The 11,906-nt window shown below is 45.6% G+C and overlaps 4 protein-coding genes across 4 annotated transcripts; all 4 read right to left on the bottom strand.

The window, feature by feature from the left end:
- Positions 1 to 1,317: 1,317 nt before the first annotated feature.
- HMG2 (hydroxymethylglutaryl-CoA reductase (NADPH) HMG2) lies at positions 1,318 to 4,434 on the bottom strand (the record flags this gene model as incomplete). Its single annotated transcript, XM_022606668.1, has 1 exon — positions 1,318 to 4,434. One exon carries the CDS (start codon positions 4,432 to 4,434, stop codon positions 1,318 to 1,320), a length of 3,117 nt encoding a protein of 1,038 aa, XP_022463341.1.
- Positions 4,435 to 4,737: 303 nt separating this feature from the next.
- On the bottom strand, positions 4,738 to 6,012 carry FPR4 (peptidylprolyl isomerase FPR4; the record flags this gene model as incomplete). The annotated part of the gene is made up of 1 exon (XM_022606667.1): positions 4,738 to 6,012. One exon carries the CDS (start codon positions 6,010 to 6,012, stop codon positions 4,738 to 4,740), a length of 1,275 nt encoding a protein of 424 aa, XP_022463340.1.
- Positions 6,013 to 6,415: 403 nt separating this feature from the next.
- Positions 6,416 to 10,150, bottom strand: KNAG0B06670 (uncharacterized protein; the record flags this gene model as incomplete). Its single annotated transcript, XM_022606666.1, has 1 exon — positions 6,416 to 10,150. The coding sequence occupies one exon, from the start codon at positions 10,148 to 10,150 to the stop codon at positions 6,416 to 6,418; it is 3,735 nt and encodes a 1,244-aa protein (XP_022463339.1).
- A 624-nt stretch (positions 10,151 to 10,774) lies between these two features.
- On the bottom strand, positions 10,775 to 11,308 carry RPL6B (60S ribosomal protein eL6; the record flags this gene model as incomplete). Its single annotated transcript, XM_022606665.1, has 1 exon — positions 10,775 to 11,308. The coding sequence occupies one exon, from the start codon at positions 11,306 to 11,308 to the stop codon at positions 10,775 to 10,777; it is 534 nt and encodes a 177-aa protein (XP_022463338.1).
- Between the last annotated feature and the right edge of the window lie 598 nt (positions 11,309 to 11,906).

Raw genomic sequence — 11,906 nt, 5'->3', positions numbered from 1 at the left:
AGTCATTTCTTAAGCTCTACTCAAAATGGATAGTCAGGGCGAAAAAGACGATATCCAACATTTAAAAGAATAGTTGTCCACATAAGCATTTAATAGTTGATTTGCTATTTATAGTTTTATGTAGAATTATTTCATTGATAATTCATACTTTACCAAACAAATAAAGTACAGAATAATAATAAACAATATCTTCTTGGTGAATGCAAAATGGTTTATCCTGGAATATAGTGCTGGAAGCTAAGAATGATGCTGCACTATGCATGTTTGAGGTGTGGCAGGGACTTCCAGCAGACGGCCACTGCCGAGCACCGGAAGCTCCTCCCCCGTATACGCATTATATAGGAGAGTTACATAAACTAGTCGAACCTAAGTCATTTCTCAATCTCTACTTAAAATGGAAAGTCATGGCGAGAAAGACGATATCCAACATATACAGCATTTTTCATACCCTGTTGTGTTCAACACGGGAAACTTTTTCGCTGGCTAGATTACTGAGCTTATTTTAAATGCAATACTCGAAATAATGGAATTGTTTCCGAAAAGTGCTGGCGTTCTTTGGAGCGCCAAGAGAGACAGCAGTATAGATTGCTCTGCTAGAATGAATAACGGTAAGTAGCGCATTATCGAAATTTTCTGAATTGTTGTCAAAGAGATTGCATTAAGATGATTTTCTCTGGGCTTTTATATAATACAGTTATGTAAGGATGCATCTGAAAGCAATGTGAAGTAGATGCAAATGTATCTTGTAGCAAGCAGGAGACTTGATGACTTGGTATGCATAGTTCCCTAGAAGTCAGTCTTTCTCTTACATTTTCGTCACGCACATTTTCTGCTGGATATAGAAAATGAATATGATAAGGGTGATAAGATATCATCATAGGCATAAACAGGACACACACTTGATAAAAGACACAAATGTTAACGAGACAAATAACGATGCCACAAGTGTGGAAGTATTCACCACAGTGAGAAAGTGAAAAGTCACACCATTGACTCTGAGCAAATTCTCACGTATATAAAGCCTAACTACATCGAATGAATTGATCCTTCTATCTGTGACAATATAGAAGAGATCATCGAACCATATACTTATATATTAAGTATATACCAGAAGTCATACCTGAACTAAAACATCTCTTTACTCTACTACAATGAATAGCCACGGCGAACAAGACCCTATTCAACATTTTCTTTATTTAATAAATATTTTATGCAATTAGTAAATAGTGGTATCAATTATGCTTCTTTGTATCTTTTGGGCATGTTCGTCGCGACCAAGCAAGCCCTAACTAAGGTTCATTTCCAGCAGGTTTCCTTTCAAGACGATTTTTTGCCATTTTCTGGTGGTTTGACGGACGTTGCCCGATTATGAGTCATATGGCTCTGCACTAACTGACCAGCTGCTAATGCAGCGCAAAGAGACAGTTCACCTGCCATGACCGCACATGCAACAATTTTGGCTAGTTGTTGTGAATTTTCCCCAGGATGAGTCGGATGTGGACCGCGAACCCCTAAAAGATCAAGCATAGCAGCTTGGGGTTCTAAGACAGTACCGCCTCCAATAGTCCCCACCTCAATTGAGGGCATTGTAACCGAGATTTTCAGATTCCCATTCTCCTCGCTCATCAAAGTGATACAATTTGAACTTTCGACATTCTGGGCAGGGTCTTGCCCTGAAGCAATAAATAGCGCAGTCACAATGTTAGCTGCATGGGCGTTGAAGCCGCCCACTGACCCAGCCATGGCGGACCCAACAAGGTTTTTTGTGATATTTAAGTCCACCAGGGCCTCAACATCACTCTTCAAAAGACTCTTGACAACTTCACCAGGGATGACTGCTTCCGCAACGACACTCTTACCACGCCCCTCAATCCAATTGATGGCAGCGGCCTTCTTGTCAGTACAATAGTTACCAGAAACGGAAACTATTTCCATGTCTTCCCATCCAAAATTTTCAATCATTTGGTTTAAACAATGTTCGACACCTTTGGAGATCATATTCATACCCATCGCATCCCCTGTCGTAGTGCTAAATCTGATAAATAATAGATCGCCGGCTAGTGCTGTTTTAATATGCCGTAATCTTGCAAATCTTGAAGTTGAGTTGAATGCATTTTTGATACAGTCCTGACCCTCTGTCGTATCTAGCCACAGCTTGCAAGCACCAGATCTCTTCAACGATGGAAACCTGACACAGGGCCCTCTTGTCATGCCGTCTCTGGTCAAAACTGTAACAGCCCCGCCACCTGCGTTGATGGCTTTACATCCGCGCATTGCAGATGCGACCAAACATCCCTCGGTAGTTGCCATCGGGATGTGAAAAGGTGTACCATCAATTACGAGCGGTCCAATTATGCCAAGAGGTATGGGAATGTAACCAATAACGTTTTCACAACACCTACCAAAGACACGATCATAATCGTAGTTTTTGAAAGGTACACGGTTCGAATTCAAAACAGGCGACCTCGCTAAGATCGAAATAGCCTTCCTCCGAATCTCGACAGCCCTTAATTTGTTACCTAACTCCTTTTCGAGGGCGTATAAGGGCAGCTTATTAGCCATTACAAGTCCCGTAATATCATTATTTCTCAGCAGCGAGAGCTTACCCGCTTTCATGACTGCCTCGACACTTGTCAGAGACGTGTCGGATAATGTACTGCTTGAATCACTATTCTCACTGGAATCCTCTTCATCACTCATCACAAGGGAGAAAGACGGTGGAGTTACTGTGACCGGGCGTGGAGAAAGCACTCTTTTCACTGTAGATAGAGCAGATTCACGCGATACAGCCTTTGGTGTTTGCTTGGAAATTTCCTCAGATAGAAGACTTTTGTGAAAGGCGTTCACTGTGTATTCTGTATGGACCTTAGCAGCGTTAAGTAGGTAGACGTTCGTTGAAAGACTTAATATTAGGATAACAAATAGGACTTTGCTGATAAATCTGTCGGCAATGGCGGATGCAAGTTTTTTTAGTAGTAGCCATGTGATGTTTTCGGACATGTTATGCCCTTGAGTCGGCTCGTAGTATTGTGTAGGTGCAATTGAGATCAAAACGCTGTGGGCGAACATGGGATTATTCTTCACTGAAATAAAGGAGGGAAGTTCCTCCATCGTGAAACTGGAATAGACAGCACGCGCTGTACTGAGAACCCACCGCATATTAACATTGTAAAGGTTGATGAAGAGCAAAAAAAATATGATCAAAGACTTGGCAAAGATAATGGTACTGTTTGATGTCAATATTGAGGTCTTATTTCTTTTTTTTGGTTCAACTAAAGTGACCGATGCTGCTAGAGGTGTGCTATCTTCTTCCAATGTTTGCTTGATAATCGCGGATCTATGGACGGTATTTATTTCCATCTTCAAAGACAGTATGGCTGCGTAGAAAGTAACTGTCAATAAAAAATCGTAGAGGAGCACGAAGATTGCAAGAAAACAAAAGTCCACTAATCTGTTCATGGAATTCAAGCACAGAATGCAACCCAGAAAAGTGACGATGGCAATCGCATACTCTCTTACAAGTGGTATACATTCGTTGGCAACAGCGTCGGATATGATTTTGTCTGATGTAATCTTTGTGGATATATTGATGATCCCGAATCTTTTCATTGTGTAAGATGCCATGTTAATCTTATTTTTGAACCCTATTATAATAATCAAAAAGGGAATACCTTGGATGAGAGTGACTACTGGTACCTGGGTCTGGATGACACATTGAACGGTATACAGTGCCAAGAAAAAGGCACACAGCGAATTGATGAGGGTTGAAAGCCCTAGCCATAATTTTGAACCAATCTTCTGCATCTGTTTGAAAAGGTTGAAAAGTGTGTAAAGTAGCGTTATCAGCGTTGTGGACACAATCAAAAGGTCTGTGAATTCGAGATGGTTTGTCTCCATGATGTCTTCGACAGTTTTCAGGAACTGGTGTTCGAACTTCAACAGTGTGTCTTTACTTGCTAGCGACTTCCATTGGGTGCCGTCGTCTGAGGTCAGAATACCAGGCAGTTCAAAGCTTTCTAACAAGCTATATGCAATATTACCGGACCTGTACACTTCATTGGGGAGTTCAGGTAGTGCCGCGTCCAGCCCGTAATTCTGGAAGTTAAGTGGATAAAGGAAGTATTCGTGATAAGGGAACAGAAACTGAGTATCTGATGAGGCGACGAGGTGCCAGTCGTCCTCGTTCGAACTTTTGTAGTAGTGTGTACATTCGTTGAAAAGGTTCTCGTCCCCCCATTTGAAGGGCACTGAATCTGTCTCCAAATGCGTCTTCCAATCCTTCAAATATGACTGCACAGAGGAGAGGTACGCCACAGATGAGAGCAGCAGCGTAGCAACTATAACGTGAATCGGGTATTTAGCCGACTGCCGCGCTAAGCAGGCAAACGGCCGCAGCACGGTCGCAAAGCAGGGACTGCCAAAACTACTGACCATCTCAAACCCGTTCCAGCACTCTGCCGCCCTCTTGTCAGAAGAGAGTTATCCAACAGCAACCTCCAGCGTCTGAATAGATGGTGGGTCCCCCTCGCGTCTTGTTATAAAAGGCGATCTGAAATATCATATAAAAAATCTGTCACAAAAAAGAAAGATACACACGTACGTACTGTAATATTGACTAAACTGACGATAGAAACGTCATGTCACGGGATTCTCAGCACCTCATACGTGCTCTGTTAATCCCGGGTGTGTTTTGAAACATGTTTCTATGAAATGGATATATACTAATACTTAAGTATCTTATTTCATGGAGACCAGTTTGACGTCGAATGTCAATTCGGAGTTGGCTGGGATCCCTGGCAGAGCGGACTTCCCGTAAGCGTAGGCAGATGGAATGATGATTCTGCGCTCGCCGCCGACGGCCATACCGGCAACACCGATATCCCATCCCTTGATGACTTCACCGTGGCCCAATTTGAAGACGAATGGCTTCCCGTTGGTGTTCTTGTCGAAGACTTTACCGTTCTTCAATTTCCCGATGTATCTCATACCGACTCTAGTTCCCTTCTTTGCCTGGCTGCCCTTACCGGTGACGCGGTCTTCGATGACGATGCCGCCCTGTAGAACTTTGGCCTTTGGCTTCGCCTCCTCCTTCTTCTTCGTTGGGCCCTCCTCTAGGTTTTTCTTGAACTCGACCTTCTTGGCCTTCTTTTCCTCTTTGGCCTTCTTTTCCTCTTTGGCCTTCTTTTCCTCTTTGACCTTCTTTTCCTCTTTGGCCTCCTTCTTGGACTTCTTAGCTGGGACCTCCTCCTCGTCTTGTTGCTTCCTCTTGTTGCTCTTGTGCTCGTCCTTCGCGACCAGCTCCTCAATGCGGCCCTCGACGTCGCTGGCGTCCTCCAAGTCGTCCAATTCGTCGCTCAGTTCTTCTTCTTCTTCGTCGTCGTCGTCTTGGTACTCGTCCTGGATCAGTTGGTCGTCGTACTCCTCACTGTCATAGTCTTCGTCATCACACTCGTCGTCCTCAGAGTCCATTATAGTGTCGAATGGGTGCTTGACGTAGTTCCCGGTCAGCGAAACGGTGTAAGAACCGGTGACAACAAACTGGATATCCTCCTCTGGGGCAATTGTGATGTCGATAGCCTGCTGGAACGAGGTCTCTGGAGACAAAGTCAAGAGAACACACTCTTCGAACTCGTTGTCCTCCAACAATTCATCGTCGCTGTCCTCTTCGTCCTCCTCTTGCTCTTCTTCTTCCTCTTCCTGTTTCTTCTGACTCGACTGCTTCTTACCCTTCTTCCCAGCACTCTTGCTCTGGTCTTTCTCCTCCTCCTCCTCCTCTTCTTCTTCCTCCTCCTCTTCACTGTCTGCCTGCTCGTCATCGTCATCCTCTTCGAAATCCGGGTTTCTCTTAATCATCCTCAGCGTCGATGGCTTCTTCTCGTCATCGAAGGCCTCTGGGTCGATCGCAGCCATGGTGATCCTGATAGTGACAGGCTTGTCAAAGCTGACAGCTGGAGTGGGCTCGTATGGTTCTACATTCAAAGTGTAGGTAGCAAGCGGTAACATGTCGGCCATTTTTCTTTCCTTCTTGTGGTAGTTTCTGAGTGTACGGATGCTTTGATATCGTAGCCCTATCTCGCCCCAGCACCAACAACAACAGTCAACTAAACCGACTTGTCAATGGCACCGTGGGGTCCCAAATCTGTTTTATATTAAAAACTGGAAAATTTTTCGTCTGAAAATTTTTCAGAGCTCATCGCGTTCCGAAAGAGGAAAAGTAACGAATTCCTGCGATGACGGCGATGGGATGGCGGTGCAGAGTGTGCTGGAGTAAAAGGTAAGCTGTAATACGGTGTATAAAGGCTACAACACAGCGTAGATAGGGAGTATATATAGAAGAAAACTAGAGAAAGTAACAAAAAAAGCAAACAGTGACAGCACAGGGAGAAAAAGAACATGTGCGACTGTGTCTCGACAATCAGATGTAATACATGATGTCCTGGACTTTCTTGTTGACAGCGGGTAGAAGCAAACCGGCGGGTAGCACGGCGTCCTTCTGCTTGTTCGTCTTGACAAACTCTTGTTTCGCGGCGTTGAAGTTCGCCTTGAAGTACTGGGCACCACGCTCGCAGAGCAAGTCCGCGTAGTACACGGGCGACGCCACTTTGATACTCGTGCTGGACCTGCCGAAAACGTAGCACAGACTGTGTGTGACCTGTTGCAAGTAATCCGAGGTGAACTCGTTCTCGTCGTAGATACACCAGTAGTGACAGGGGACACCGGTACCCTTCAAAGCCTGTTGCGATTGCAGGAAGAAATCGAAATGGGCAGAGGAGGTGATCCCCCTGTCGACCACGGTACCGGGCATGACGTTGCCCATGGATTGGACAGCGACACTTTCCGAGTTCCCATTTTCTGCGTTCTCGTGAAGTGGCATGAATCTTACTTGGTTCCTCTTCACGACAGAGATAGTAGTCACAGGTGGATCGTATTTCTTACCACCCAACAACTTCGAACCGAACTTCCTCAAAGCCTCCTTGAGACCCTTCACTTCGACCTTTACAATCTCTGAGAATTGGGATTCGGAGGTACCATCTCTGTAGAACAGAATCTTTGGAGGTAATTGGCCCATGTTATGTTCAGAATAGATTCTCAACCGGTCGTACACCATGTTGCCAATACCAGCAATGGACTCCTCACCGGGACCGTCCTGTAGCATGTAGGAACCTGGAAACTGGGCGAATTTGCCGTCAATGGAACCGACCAGTGCAGAGATCGAGTTTTGATCCTCCTCTGGGTAATGTGTCACATCGGCACCCAGAATCATGAATGGCAACCCTGTAGCCTCATCCATCAACAACTTCAAATCGTCATTCGCTAGCGAATGGTTCACACCTTGCAATTTCAAGTTCATCTTCATGACAACGTTGACGTTGTACTGCGCAGAGTTTTTCCTCAAGTTGTTCCATAGAACACAAGAGTTGATAACACCGTACTTCAAGTCGGCCAGGTACTTCAACCTGTTATAAACGGTATCTTGGTTAGCCTTTGGCAAGATGAACAGAACGTAGCTGTTAGCTGGGACATTCTGCAGAAGGTTGCATAGATCCTCCTCACCTGGGGTGATCTCAAAGGACACCTGTGGACGTCCACCGAAACCACCACGGCCACCACGACCACCACGGCCACCGCGACCGCCACGACCACCACAACCTGAGACTTTACGTCTTGGAGAGTCGAAGTTGTTGATCAGGACGGGCTTGTCAGCAACGTCAAAATCGACACCAACTTTGGCGACATCGGAAGCAAACTTTAGGACACTCTCTCTGATCTGGTTCAAGACGTCGCCTGGTGGCGCTCTGTCGGAGTCCCCAATACACACTGGTCTGATTGTCAACTTGTTCTTAGGTGTTTCGATGAATTCGTGACCAACCAAGTTCCAGTTACCCTTGGTCTCCTGGTGTTGAACTTTCGAGCCAGCAACCTTTGTTCCAAAGGGTTTGTCGACGTATTCAACGGTGGACTTAGAGAACTGAACCACTGGAGCGTCGATAACACGAGATGGCACTTTCAAGAAAGTGTAATCGGAATTGTGTGGCGCCTGAACTTTTTCCTCGTCTGGGGTCAACGCCTTCTTGATCAATGGCAAGGCCAATTTGTTGATGGCCTTGAATTTCTCGCCGGGTCTCAATGCCGTGAAGTCGATCACAGCTTTCTCGTCCTTTATTTGACCCTTTAGCTTCTGCCCTGGGACAATAGTCAAACATTCTGGTGGAACGACGTTCGAGCCACCTAGACTGACCAGCTTAACACCTGGATATTTCAATTTGATGTTGTACTTCTTGGCGAAGTATTCTGTGATGGACATCTTGAATGGCTTTTCGTTTGCGACGGCCAGTTTGTTGGCAACATCGCTTGGCGTCACGTTGAACTTTAGCGAGTCTGCGGTCTCTCTTGCGAAACCGACGATACCCTTGGATTTTTGTTTCTTTGGTGGCTTAGAAGTACCATCTGGGTTGACACTGTAGTTGATGTACGGTCTGTACACTTTCAGTCCCTTCAACAGATCTTTAACATCGTTGTTCTTGTCGACGAAGAAGTTGATGCTGTTCGCCGATGGGGTGCCCTTAGTATCGACTCCTCTACTGTTTCTGTCGAGGGCCGCAGTTTGGTAGCACTCGAAGATCCAATCCAACAATGAGAACTGAGTCTTCTCATCTTCCTTAAATTTAGGATCACCTGGTAGGTATTTGGTATGCTTGTAGAATGGCATAGCAACGTTAACGGTGTTCAAAAGAACGGACCCGTAGGCGTATCTCAGAGAAACGGTGAACCCGTGCATCAAGTACGCACCCATTTGGAACGGAGTAGTCCTCGAGTATTTGTTGAAAACGAAGAATTTGTTCCCATGGACTTGGAAGATGGGGTCATTAGTTTGCATCAATTTGACACCAAGCAAGGATAAGAAAATGGCTTTTTCTGGAGCAGACATTTTGTCTTCTTGATCCTCTGGGACTTTACCCAAAGTACCTCTGTAGATGTCGGCCAGCCCTACTTTTGAAACGAATTTCAGAACAACTTGAGAAGCCAATTCATTGATCTGGGTCTTTTTACCCGAGTTCAAACCAACGACAGAGATCTTGTTCTTCTGCTTGTTACTTATATCCCAACATCCATCGAATAGAGTGAATTCTTCTAGAGGAACGTGTGAGTACAAAGTCTCCTCACCGTTGAAGGCGATTCTGTCCTTGTACTTGTACAGAGTTTCGTCCTCTGCGAAGAGAGCCTCGATCAATTCGTACTTCTTTGGCTTAGATAGTGGTGGTGGAGGTGGCATACTGCGCCCATTTCTAGCAGGTGGGGCAGCTGGAGTCTTGAAACCAATATGGTAGGTGAAAATGAACGCTGATTTCCACCATGGGTCCAATTCGCTGTTTTTCACACCTGTGACGTCGTCCCCCAAGGAGAGAACGAGGTGATTTGTTAGCACATCTACCTTTGTACCCTTAGTACCGTAGTCTAGTCTACCGCAGACTTTGTACTCGTTGGCGCCATATTTGGGAGTCTCCTCGGCGCTCTTAACTTCGGTCATATCGAAAGCCTTAGCGGACATGGCAATACCGTCCACTTCCACTGCTCCATGTGCAGTTTCAATAGCGACTGATTTGTCCGCTTCTGAGTCCCCAATACTCATCTCTGAAAGAGAAGCGGCGACACCGGCAACAGCATCGCCCTTACTCTTGGACTTAGACTTCTTCTTCTTCTCAGTAGAACTAGGAGAATCGTCCTTCTTAGACTTCTTCTTCTTCTCAGTAGAACTAGGAGAATCGTCCTTCTTAGACTTCTTCTTCTTCTCAGTAGAACTAGGAGAATCGTCCTTCTTAGACTTCTTCTCAGTTGAACTAAAAGAGTCGTCCTTTTTGGATTTCTTCTTCTTTTCAGTCCCCTCTGCACCATCCTCCTTCTTAGACTTCTTTTTCTTCTCGGCGCTACCTGGAGAATCGTCCTTTGGTTTCTTAGATTTCTTCTTCTTTTCGGCAGAACCAGGGGAATCATCCTTTGGTTTCTTAGACTTCTTCTTCTCCGCCCCCTCTGCACCGTCCTCCTTTGGCTTCTTGGACTTCTTCTTCTTCTCACCCTTCGCCACAGAGTCAGTAACCACGGCAGGAGGCGGTGGTGGCACGCTGCCAGAAAACCCAACTGGAGCAGACATATCTCAATTGACCCAGAGTAACTGTGCTTCTTGAGCGTCTCTTGAGCGTCTCACAAGCTTTTCTTATCTGAACAAAGCTGGATCCAACGTAGCCTGTGTCTGAGCAGAAGCAGAGGAAAGATACCTATCGCTGTTCGTCTACAAAAAAAAAAAAAAGCACACACACAAACAGAGAGTCTCGAACTCGGTATCCAGACCAGCTACCTCCTCGTAGCTCTACGTGAAGGTGCGTCATCCGTGCCCTTAAGTCTCGCAACTGTAGTGTCTCTTCGAATGACTTCTCTGTTGATAGCGATCTTCAACTTTTACACAAAAAAAGCAATGCGATTCAAATTCTAATATTCCTTCCCAAAAGGGAAAGATCCGTGTTGTGGTAGCGCCGCGCAGTTTTTACAGTAATAAACCTCTACTACAGTGTGTTTGCTCTCTATTGCTGAACTGATAATGTTATAGTGCTATATTTGATTGATTAGTGGGTTTCTAAAGAGATTGATATACGTAACGCGGGCGGTGATGGGTGAGTGGCGATGCATGATGGCGATGATGATGATGATGATGTTATTATTGCATCTTTTTTATCTAGTACAAGAACCTGTTTTCTTGCTGTGCTTGCTCTTGCTGCATTTAAAATTTTAACAAGTGAGGCTTGTCACCGCTCTTCAAGGAGAAAGACGAAGCCAAGTACTGTTTCAACAGTGGGGTCTTCTTGATCTCAGCCAACAAAGCTTTGTCGACGGTTTTTTGGTCCTCGACTCTAGCGGCGCTGATTTCCTTCTTCTGCTGTTCTGGAAACAAGTTAGCCTCCTTCTTCTCCTTCTTGGACAGCTTGGCGTCTCTGGCGAAGTACTCGACGTTGAATTTCTCGACGTTGACGGAGGCCACTGGGACTTTGGTAGACGTGGCGATGACGTAACGGGCGTTGACTCTTCTTAGAGGGACACCGTTGACCTTGAATGGACCGGAGACCAGGAGGGTGTTGTCCTCCAAGTGCTTCAAGTAGACGACTCTCTTACCTCTGAAACGGCCGGCCAACAGGATCAAAACGGTACCTGGGACCAACGACGCACGCAACTTCTGCGGTCTGATGGCCTTTCTGGTCTGCTTGGCAGCTCTGACATCCTCGGATGGGTACCATTTGGGGGCTTCTTGGGCAGTCATTGTGTTATATGTGTGTGCTTACTTGTGTGTATCCACTGTTTAATCCAAATTGGGAGTGCTGCTGTAGGGGAGATGACCTTCCATTGCACTGTTCAAAAAGTGGTCAGTTAGCAAAACTGTTCAGTTCCGTTGTTATTCTGGCGGGGGGGAAGGCGTGGTGGACAGCCCAGGGCCAGGCAGACAAACAGACAGACAAAACGGTAGGCAGACACTTGGGTAGAGGCCCAGCTACTCCCGGGCCTAACCCGCTTTGCCTCCAGAGGGAGAAACCAGCAGGAGGTGCCCGCGGACCAAGCAATTACCCAATACGGAAATTTAAATATTGAAAAATTCAAAAAATATAAAAAATATAAAAACAAATAAAAAAATTAAGAAAAATGTCCGGATTTCAGAAAAGGCCAAAAACAGTCACAAAATACAAATTTATCATCACCTTTCACGAAATGAAGAAAACAACACTTACAATGAAACAGCATCAGAGAAGAGGGAGCGGAAGAGGCTACTTGTTGTCCTGCGATGCCGTTGTCTCTTGCGAGCTGGTAAGGTACGGACAGGTATTGGTAATTGCAGATTGTAATCTACTCTCTTGGGTGTATCT

The sequence above is a fragment of the Huiozyma naganishii genome, chromosome 2, assembly GCF_000348985.1.
Source record: "Huiozyma naganishii CBS 8797 chromosome 2, complete genome".
In the NCBI taxonomy this organism is placed as follows: Eukaryota; Fungi; Ascomycota; class Saccharomycetes; order Saccharomycetales; family Saccharomycetaceae; genus Huiozyma; species Huiozyma naganishii.
This window is presented reverse-complemented; position numbering and strand designations above follow the sequence as displayed.